This window comes from Nicotiana sylvestris, chromosome 3 (genome assembly GCF_000393655.2).
Source record: "Nicotiana sylvestris chromosome 3, ASM39365v2, whole genome shotgun sequence".
NCBI classification, from domain to species: Eukaryota; Viridiplantae; Streptophyta; class Magnoliopsida; order Solanales; family Solanaceae; genus Nicotiana; species Nicotiana sylvestris.
In genome coordinates, this window is record NC_091059.1 from 25,264,350 (window position 1) to 25,275,284 (window position 10,935).

At 36.6% G+C, this 10,935-nt stretch overlaps 1 protein-coding gene across 1 annotated transcript; it reads right to left on the reverse strand.

The window, feature by feature from the left end:
* Positions 1-9,346: 9,346 nt before the first annotated feature.
* LOC104231188 (11 kDa late embryogenesis abundant protein-like) lies at positions 9,347-10,365 on the reverse strand. Its single transcript, XM_009784140.2, has 2 exons — positions 9,966-10,365; positions 9,347-9,748 (listed from the first exon to the last, which is right to left on the reverse strand). The coding sequence occupies exons 1-2, from the start codon at positions 10,050-10,052 to the stop codon at positions 9,572-9,574; spliced, it is 264 nt and encodes an 87-aa protein (XP_009782442.1). The 5' UTR covers positions 10,053-10,365; the 3' UTR covers positions 9,347-9,571.
* Between the last annotated feature and the right edge of the window lie 570 nt (positions 10,366-10,935).

The following is a 10,935-nucleotide window of genomic DNA, read 5'->3' on the forward strand; positions in this document are numbered from 1 at the left end:
CGTCGAATGACGGATCTAGGGTTCAACGGTTCAAGACTGTTTCGAAGCTGTTAGGGTTGAACGGGTTCTAGTTAGTATTATGAGCCTATTTCTGACGAAATAGACGTATAATACTAATTGGAACTCATGTTCTAAAGGGCATGTTGGTGGGATCCGAGAAAAGAACAGTAAGGTCTTCTTAGTTTTTTTTTTATATATGTTTATTTGTCTGTGTTAAGTTGTAATTAGTCGTTGCTTCAGGTTTTCATCCTTTTTGTCAAGTAATTCGTCTGTGTTAAGTTGTAATTCATTATTTTGTCAAGTAATTCTTCCTCCTCTTTCGGACCTTTTTCTTGGTCCAGTTTGCTTCTGTTGATTAGCATATGCTATAAATTGTTGAGTCGATTAAATAGTTTCGTCAATTGGTCCGTTCATGTCTATAGTTCAGTTGTTCTCTTCAAGTTATTGGATGTTGTTTTATCTTCTGACCTTTGTATTCTCAGCCTCAGGGCTCATAGCTAGTATACTTGTTGTTCCAGCATTTTGTTCGAGGTTAATTTGGAGTTATATTTGTTCCCAATATAGATAGCTTATTCTCATGCATCTGTGTGAATCAATTTTTGACCTTAATAGTCTAGTCTGACTATTGCCCTGAATCATTGAATCCCCATCTTGGTTGAAATATTATTAGACTTGATCTGCATTCAATTGGTGATTGAGTTTAATGATTTGAATCTACTTGTTTATTCTGTTAAGTTTGTTCTGATATAAATCTGACCTTGTTGAATTGTCCTAATGTTGTTGATTGGGAGTTAGTTCATTAGTCAATCGATAGGCTTAAATTGGTTATAGCTGAGGTTTCATACAGGTTTAAAAGGATTGGGGTAGGATAGTAATCACAGGGGTTTCAGGGGATAATTTGGGACTTAAAAGTTTTAAAATGGTTAGTTTAAGTGTTCTGTCCAGTAAGTACTAATGTAACATTAAACTAATGCATTTGTTTAGTAGTAGTGGAGAACAAAATATAATAGCATGGGGAGGCCTGATGGGAATGAAATTAAAGTATGTACTACCCATAACCATTGAATTAAATAAAGAAAAGACAATGGTTAGTGGTGAACAAGTGAATCAAAAACAGAACAAAACATACTCTAGTGGAGTTCTAAAGAATATCATGGGCAGAATTAGTTTCTTAATTCTGCCTGAGTGCTCTTACGAGCTGGCAGGGTCAGTGTTTGGGTATAAAGGGAGGAGTCCGGGATCAGTCTGGGAGGAGGGAGGAAGTTTTGGAGAGTTTTTTTTTAAAAGGCAGTCTTAGACAGCATTTTAAAAGCTAGGGCATTCAGCTTTTTAGAGTTCGGGAGAGTTTAAGAACAGAAAACCAAAAATATATTGTTTCATTGCATTCATAGGTGTAATTCGAATTCTGGACAGAGTTAAAGGGGGTTGGCTTTTGAAATTAGACTCAAAGGTGACACAAAAAGAATAGCAAGAAATATAGAAAAAAAAGCAATTAGTCCTCTTATGTTCTGCATTTGATCCTTCTTTAAGCAGTAAAAAATAGCATTGCAAGCTTGAAGTAAAGTGCCTAATTTTCAATTGTTGGGGTGTAGTTTCCAGTTTCGAGTCTGTTTACTGGAGTGTTTGAGGTTCACTGGTTAGTTTTCTTGTTGAGTTTGAGGTCCAATTAGTTGCCCGGAGTTATTTGTTGTTGCTGTTTGGTTTCACAACTGGTTATGAGCTGTGGTCAAGTGTTTTCCTGATTTGAAACTAGGTTTGGAGCTGTTTCTGAATTCCAATTTGCTGTCTGTTGGTGTTATTGGCTGCTGTTGTTGTTTGCCGTGCTGTACTGCTGCTAACTTCCTCTTTATTCTTCTGTTCACTCCAATCCAGGTACACAACTAAGCTCAATTTGATGTAACCTTGAGATGTAAACATGAAATGGAAGTGCCCGAGCCCTTAATTATTTGATGTTGTATCTGTAGCTCAGTAGATATAGATGATAAGTAGTTGTATAGTCCAATTTGATCCATAACTTAATGAAATGTAGACTGTGAAGTTTGTACCTAATTAGGACTGTTTAAACTATTATTTCGTGTTCATTAGTTGTAGACTTAGTATAGTTTAGTACTGATTTCAGTTAACATTGAGTTAAAAATAGGATATCAGTATTGTTTGGACCTACAATTAATTCAGAAGTCAACATGTGGTGCTTATTCCGATTTCAGGTTAAACGCGCTTTTAAAATAGCCCAACATGCTAGTTATTGATGTCCTCTCCTTTGTTTGTTAAGCTCACTATTTCAACATAGGAACAAGTAATTGCATGTTAATGGTTAATATCAATAGTCTACTTGAATTTGAATCAGTTAACTTATTCATGAATGTTAGCAGAATCAAATAACCGAGTCGTGTAGTTCAAAACTCGATCCAGCATATGGATTGGGTTCTTTGGACCTAAAGTTGAAATGGCATTTGGTCTACTAATTTTCAATTGATAGACTATAGGATTTTCTAATATTAACTAATTAGGGCCCCCTTTTACTTATTTCTTTAGAGACAAATAAATAGAAGAATAATAGTCATTTTAGGATTAGCCTTTAAATAATAAATGAGACGAGTCTCGCCAAATAAAATGCATAAGTTGCGGGGCCCTCAGTAAATATTGCGTTAAAATACTTTAGATTTCGGGACGGACCGTCTAATGAATTTCACGGCTTTCCTCAAAATAATAACGCGCTAGTCACTTTAGGCGCGCTTTTAATAAATTACTTTCTTAAACTCGGGTGCATATTTATGTGACCCAAATCCAAATCTCAACGGAGTCAAAATGTGTCAATAACTACGGGTGCATTGATGTGACGTGGTTCGAGACGTATTTTTACGACGTTGCAATTCTCTCTAAAAATAACAACAAATAAAAGCGGGAAAGAGTTAAAATTTGCACATAGGTCTAACATGTATAAAATCAGATAAATAAGCCGAATATGACAGTTGAGCGACTGTGCTAGAACCACGGAACTCAGGAATGCTTAACACCTTCTCCCGAGTTAACAAAATTACTTATCCGGATTTCTGGTTCGCGGACTGTAATACAGAGTCATTTCTTCTCCTCGATTCGGGATTCAACCGGTGACTTGGGACACCATAAATCTCCCAAGTGGCGATTGTGAATTAAATAATAAATCCTGTTTCGATTGTCCTTTAATTGGAAAAATCTCCCTTACGCCCCTGCCGGCGCAGGTAAAAAGGAGGTGTGATAATAAGAAGGAAGAAAAGGCCAGTACGAGGCCGTTTGAGGATTAGGTGGGGCGCCTTGACTAAGGATAAAGCTCAGGAGTTGGAAGGAAGGTTATCGGCAATGGGAGCGTGGAGAAGTAGTGGGGACGCAAACACTATGTGGTCGACGACGACAGGCTGTATAAGGAAGGCGGCGGGAGAGGTGTTAGGGATTTCTTCGGGCCGCATCGGTGTCCACAAAGGATACTAGTAGTGGAATGCAGTTGTCCAAGGTAAAGTGGAAGCAAAGAAGGCGGCTTACCTGTGGTTAGTAGGGAGCACTAGCGAGGAGGAGAGGAGAGCGAACAATGAGAGGTATAAGCTAGCTAGGAAGAAGGCGAAGATGACAGTCACGGAGGCTAAGACTGCAGCTTTTGTTCGTCTGTATGAGGACCTGGTGAACAAAGGCGGGGAGAAGAAGTTATTCCGACTGGCTAAGGTGAGAGAGAGGACGGATTGGGATCTGGACCAAGTGAGGTGCATAAAAGATGAGGACGGCAAAGTTTTGATGCGGGATGATCAGATTAAGAGGAGGTGGAAGACCTACTTTCATAAACTTTTAAATGAAGAAGGGGATCCAGATATTGTACTAGATGAATTGAAGAATGCCGACTGTCCCCATAGATTAAGTTATTGTAGGGACATTGAGGTCGATGAGGTCATGGAGGCGATGCGTAAGATGAGAAGGGGCAGAGCTACCGGACCAGACAAAATTCCGGTTAAACTTTGGAGGTGTGTCGGTAGAGCAGGCTTGGAATGGCTTACTGGGTTATTTAATGTTATATTCAAGACTAAGAGGATGCCTGAAGAGTGGAGGTAGAGTACAATGGTTCCGTTGTATAAGAACAAAGGTGATATCCATAGCTGTAACAACTATAGGGGTATCAAATTACTGAGTCATACCATGAAAGTTTGGGAGAGAGTGGTAGAAATGAGAGTGCGAAAGATGGTGTCTATTTCAGAAAACCAGTTCGGGTTCATGCTGGGACGATCTACCACAGAAGCTATCCACCTTATTAGGAGGATGGTGGAACAATACAGCGATAGGAAGAAGGATCTCCACATGATGTTTATTGATCTGGAGAAAGCGTACGACAAGGTTCTTAGGGAGGTCTTATGGAACTGGTTGGAGGCTAAAGAGGTTCTGGTTGCCAACATTAGGGTGATTAAATACATGTATAATGGAGCTAAGACTCGGGTTAGGATAGTAGGAGGCGACTCTGAGAACTTCCCGATTGTTACGGGATTGCACCAAGGGTTTGCGTTCAGCCCATTCCTATTTGCTTGGTGATGGATGCACAAACTCATCATATTCAAGGAGAGGTGCCATGGTGCATGTTATTTGCTGATGACATAATTCTAATTGATGAGACACGAAGCGGCGTCAACGAAAGGCTAGAGGTTTGGAGACATGCCCTTGAGTCTAAAGGTTTCAAGTTGAGCAGGACGAAGACGGAATATCTTGAGTGAAAATTTGGGGTTGAGACAACGGAAGCGGGAGTGGACGTGAGGCTTGACTCTCAAGTCAATCCCAAGAGGGGTAGTTTCAAGTACCTTGGGTAAGTTATTCAGGGGATCGGGGAGATCGACGAGGATGTCACACACTGCATATGGGTGGGGTGGATGAAGTGGAGGTTAGCGTCGGGAGTCCTGTGTGATAAGAAAGTTCCATCGTTACTAAAAGGTATGTTTTATAGAGCAGTGGTTAGGCCTACCATGTTGTATGGGACTGAGTGTTGGCCAATTAAGAACTCACACATCCAGAAGATGAAAGTAGCAGAGATGAGGATGTTGAGGTGGATGTGCGAGCATACAAAGATGGATAAGATTAGGAATGAAGAAATTCGAGAGAAGGTGGGCCTGGCCCCCATGGAGGACAAGATGCAGGAAGCAAGACTCCGATGGTTCAGGAATATTCACAGGAGGAGCACTGATGCACCAGTGAGGAGGTGTGAGCAACTGGCTGTGGTGGGTACGGGGAGAGGTAGAGGGCGACCTAAGAAGAATTGGGGAGAGGTGATTAGGCAATACATGATGCGACTTAGAATTGATGAGGACATAGCCCTTGATAGGGAATTGTGGAGGTCGAGCATTAAGGTTGTAGGCTAGGAGGAAGTTGTGAATATTTCTACAGCGCACTAGAGTGAGATTAGCTAGTTAGGAGTTAGTTTTAGGATTCTAGTGGTCATCTACTGATGCAGGGCTTTAGCTGCTGGTTATTATTATACCTTTCATCTATTTCATATTTCTTATATTGTTGTTATTTTATTATGATTCTATTGATGGTACTAATATATCATCTTTTATTGCTTTCTTGAGCCGAGGGTCTCCTGAAAACAGCCTCTCTGCCCCTCGGGGTAGGGGTAAGGTCTGCGTACATATTACCATCCCCAGACCCCACTTGTGGGATTATACTAGGCCGTTGTTGTTGTTGTTGTTGTTGTACACTATACTACGTACTAAGTATTAGTGCATTAGCTTATATATATCAAATATAGCTTATATATATATATATATATAATATATATATACTTACACTATACTACGTACTAAGTATCCGTGCATTAGCTTATATATATCGAATATAGCTTATATATATATATATATATATATACTTACACTATACTATGTACTAAGTATCAGTGCATTAGCTTATATATATCGAATATAGCTTATATATATATATATAATATATAGATATACTTACACTATACTACATATATAAATAATATATATACTTACACTATACTATGTACTAAGTATTAGTGCATTAGCTTATATATATCGAATATAACTTATATATATAGTATATATACTTACACTATACTATGTACTAAGTATCAGTGCATTAACTTATATATAATCGATATGTATATAGTAGAAATTTAAGATTTTAAATCAAATATAAGCTATATATATATATATATATATATATATATATATATATATAACTTATTTTAAATTGTAATTTCTTTTAGAATTAGCGACCAAGATTGGTCGCTATTCTGGTCAAACGGTCAGAAAATTGCCCAACTTTGGTCGCTATTTTGGTCAAAATAGTCAATACTTATTTTGCTACCAAAATAGCGACCAAAAACAGGTCTCCAAAACCGGGTTTCCCCTCCCATTCTTTAAAAATTTTCCCCCAAAATCTCTCTTTTCTCTCTCACACTCAAACCGCCTCTCCAACTCCCAGTAGTAGCGGCGCCACCCCCCTCCGACTCCCAGCAGTAGTGACGCCACCCACCGCCAGCGACCTCCATTCCCAAGGTAGGTTTCTCTCTCCTTTATTTATTTTTTTCTAAATACACTGATTTTGTTTAATTTCTCCATGTTAAGGTTGAAAGTTATATATTATTTGTTCAACCATGTTAGGGTTCAAAGTTACTTTCTCCATGTTAGGGTTCAAAGTTAGGTCAACCATGTTAGGGTTCAAAGTTATATATTATTTGCAATTTTTAGGGTTCTTATTAATACATTTAGTCCAAAATAAGTGATTTTACCTACTAATTTGGGGAAGAAATTGTTTGAAGAGAAGAAACCCTAAGAGTTGAACCTTTAGGATATGAATTGAACCATTAGGATATGAATTGAAATTTTGGTTTATTTATTGGAATTTTAGTTTATAAATTGAAATTTTAGGATATGACTTGAAATTTTTAGGATATGGCTTGAACTTTTGTGGATATGAGTTGAACCTTTAGGATATAAATTGAAATTTTAGTTTATGTATTGGAAATTTAGATTATAAATTGAAATTTTAGGATATGACTTGAACTTTTGTGGATATGAGTTGAACCTTTAGGATACGAATTGAAATTTTGGTTTATATATTGGAATTTTAGTTTATAAATTGAAATTTTAGGATATGACATGAACTTTTGTGGATATGAGTTGAACCTTTAGGATATGAATTGAACCTTTAGGATATGAATTGAAATTTTGGTTTATGTATTGGAATTTTAGATTATAAATTGAAATTTTGAGATATGACTTGAACTTTTGTGGATATGAGTTGAACCTTTAGGATATGAATTGAACCTTTAGGATATGAATTGAAATTTTGGTTTATGTATTGGAATTTTAGATTGCGGGAGGATTTTGTAGAAGGGGTTGATGACTTTATTAGACATGCAATGGAACTTCCACCAAGAATAACTAAGACACGGTACCCGGTAGAGTGTGCCTTTAATTGTTCTTCTCATTAGCGACAATGATGATGAGAAGACAATGACATGTGTTTCAAATAGTGATGGTGTAGGTAAGAATTTAACATTTCCTAAGTAGATAAAAGAAGAGGTTATAGAAGAATTCTCTACTTCATTTTCCAAGAGGAAAAGAAGTTTAATTGAGAGTGACAAGGTTGATGGTGATGGAATATTTTCCGTTGGTCGTGGCAGTTCCCATAAAACGGGGATCATAAGACTCTATGATGACAAAGATGAAAGGAAGTTTTATTCTCAACTTTCTTCCAAGTTTGATCCGTAAAAGCTTAATGGAATTGGTGATATTTATTTGGATTCAGACAATGATTTGAGTGACAAAAGTATGGAAATGCTAATAAAAAGAATTAAAGGTAAACATTTTTCTTGGAAGAGTAGGGTGCTTCACGTTCATGCAGAGTTCAGCATCCTTCTCTACCAAGAAAAACGTTTTACCTTTAATTCTTTTTATTAGCATTTCCATACTTTTGTCACTCAAATCATTGTCTGAATCCAAATAAATATCACCAATTCCATTAAGCTTTTACGGATCAAACTTGGAAGAAAGTTGAGAATAAAACTTCCTTTCATCTTTGTCATCATAGAGTCTTATGATCCCCGTTTTATGGGAACTGCCACGACCAACGGAAAATATTCCATCACCATCAACCTTGTCACTCTCAATTAAACTTCTTTTCCTCTTGGAAAATGAAGTAGAGAATTCCTCTATAACCTCTTTTATCTACTTAGGAAATGTTAAATTCCTACCTACACCATCACTATTTGAAACACATGCCATTGCCTTCTCATCATCATTGTCGCTAATAAGAACAACAATTGATCAAAGACACACCTTGTCAGGTACTGTATCCAAGTTCATCCCGAGTAATAGTACCACGAGGATAATCACCATAGCCACCAGACAACTTTATGATGCCAATGAAGTAAGATGAGCTATTCAATGAAACTCGTATTGTAAAGAAGAAGAAAGAGACTGATTCGGAAAAGTGGGTCGAGGATTCTAAAACTCGTAGTGTTAGTTCTATTGAACTTTATACTTTGTTGCTTTTAATTGTTGTTGTTGTTGTTGTTGGCATAAAATGCCTGTTTAGGATTTTTGGTAAGCTGGCAGGTGGTGTAGCTGCCAAAACAGGCAGTTTCTGCCAAAAATATACCAAGAAAAGTGACCAACTTTGGTCTCTAGTTGGTCGCTTTTCACTTAAAAAAATAATTTTCTGGGCAATAGCGACCAACCTTGGTCGCAATTTAACCCAGATTTCTCAAAAGCGACCAACTTTGGTCGCTATTCCATTTAAAAAAAATAATTTCTGGAAATATGGCGACGCTTATAATTAAAAAAAATTTAATTCTTGCAGTTGGCGACCAATTTTGATCGCTCATTTAAAAAAAAATTATAAAAATTAATAATTCTATTTTTCAGATTTTAAAATATAATATTTTCTTGCAGACCAAAGTTGGTCGCTTTTTTATGATTAATAATAAATAAAAAAAAATGTAATTTACATGTGGAGACCAACGTTGGTCGCCAAATTTATATTATTAAAATAATATAGCGACCAACGTTGGTCGCTACTTTCTTTACAGGAATATTTGGTCCTTTTACCTTAGATAGCGACCAACTTTGGTCTCTAAGGTAAATGGACCAATTTAATATCGACCAACCCATTTTGGTCGCTATTTGGTCGTTTTTTAGCCAATAAGCGACCAACTTTGATCGCTTTTTGTGATTGCTTTTTTTCGAATTTCTAGTAGTGTATAGAAATGTGTCAATTCTTTTTCAAACGGACTAATAAAGAACCGTTCGCAACTTCAGGATGCATTTCCAAAATAATTACTCCTTACCATAGAGGTGTAATTGGAAAAGAATTATAAAAAAACAATCTTTATTTCATTCCAGTACTATGCGCACGACTTACAATACAATATTACACCCTCATACCACTCTCAAACACACAACATACCCAAAACAAAAGAGGGGAATTCTATAGACGCACAAGCTTGATCCCCTTATTCAGTATATATTTACTCTGTAGTTTTCCCCTCTGTAATAGTTTTGAGCCTCAAATCCCAGCTCATTTGCGCTTTAGCAAATTACTGTGTAGTTTTGGCCTGTATAGTCTGGGTTTGAGCGTCAGCCACAGCAGCTGGGTTGCTCTTGACTTCAGTTGCTTGCTGGTTTGCTGCATCAGGGTGTTGCTCTTTAACTGTCTGTTGCTTAGTTTCTTCAGTCTCTTTCTTCGCTGCTCGATCACTTGTTAGTTTCTCTACCTGTTCCAACATGCAAATACTAATTTAAGTTCTATTCACAAACATTGTAAATTTCACAGATCACTAATTAGATAATTAAAAGGTAAATATTACAAGTAGTAATTATAATAATCTTGTAATTAAAAACAGTAACTAATAACTTGCTAACACAGTCTAAAAGGGAGATTTGAGCAAACTGAAATAAGAATAGAAAGATTAAAGAGAAGCTACTACGTACAGTTTCTTGTGCCGCGGCTTTTGTTTTCTCCAGCCCTGCCTGAGCAGAAGCTGCAACATTTGCGGCTGTCACTTTTGCAGACTGCATTTTCTTCTAATGTCTCCTTTTTTTGCTTTAACTTCAGTATATGAACTAATTCTGATTTCTCGGATATTATATCGGACAATTGATGCAATATTGGCTCTGCCTCTGCAAAGGTATAAATAGAGGGTTAACCATATAGAAGCTGGTTACTGTCTTCCTTTAAAATGCCACCACGTTGTCCATTGATGAGCTTCCACAATTAGATATATTAAAGGCAGAGACACGTACGTTTTCCACCTGCAAAGTGAAAAGACAAGGGATTGTCAGGTAAATACATGTTCATGTAGGGATGGAAGTCTAGCTTTTCTTCCACGTTAATGGCTATCTAAATCTTTTTTGGGATACTCAATTTTAGTAGGAATGGAGACAATATTTTAATTGAGAGAAGATGAAGTTAAAAGCTGAAAATGAGGATTTGAAAGTTGCAATACAATTGTTTTTGCAAAAAAAAGTTAAAATTTTATGAGTAAAATTTATTCTTAGTTGAAATATTCTTAGATAAATTTTGTTTAATATTTCTTTAGTATTTCAAATATTGAAATTTGATATTTACACATATTGATGATCAAATTAATCAATATTACAAAAACTACATATCAGTCTTTTCTCTTTCTTTATCTTTTTCCTGTTTGTTTCTTTTATGGGAATTAGGTCCATAAGGATAAGATCTTTATTAGCTACTAAATGATTATGTAGTCTTATCTTTAAGCTGGAGATTGTCAATTTGTTGTGTGATTTTTGTTACTCTTAACGTGTGGCTACCTAGTTCACTTTCTATCAGGAAACTTTGGTGAACGTAGGAATTTGGAGCCATTTAGCAGCCTACTAAGCCTACAAGGTGGTCGGAAGAAAAAACCAAATAAAAGTACTATTCCCTCCGTGTCAA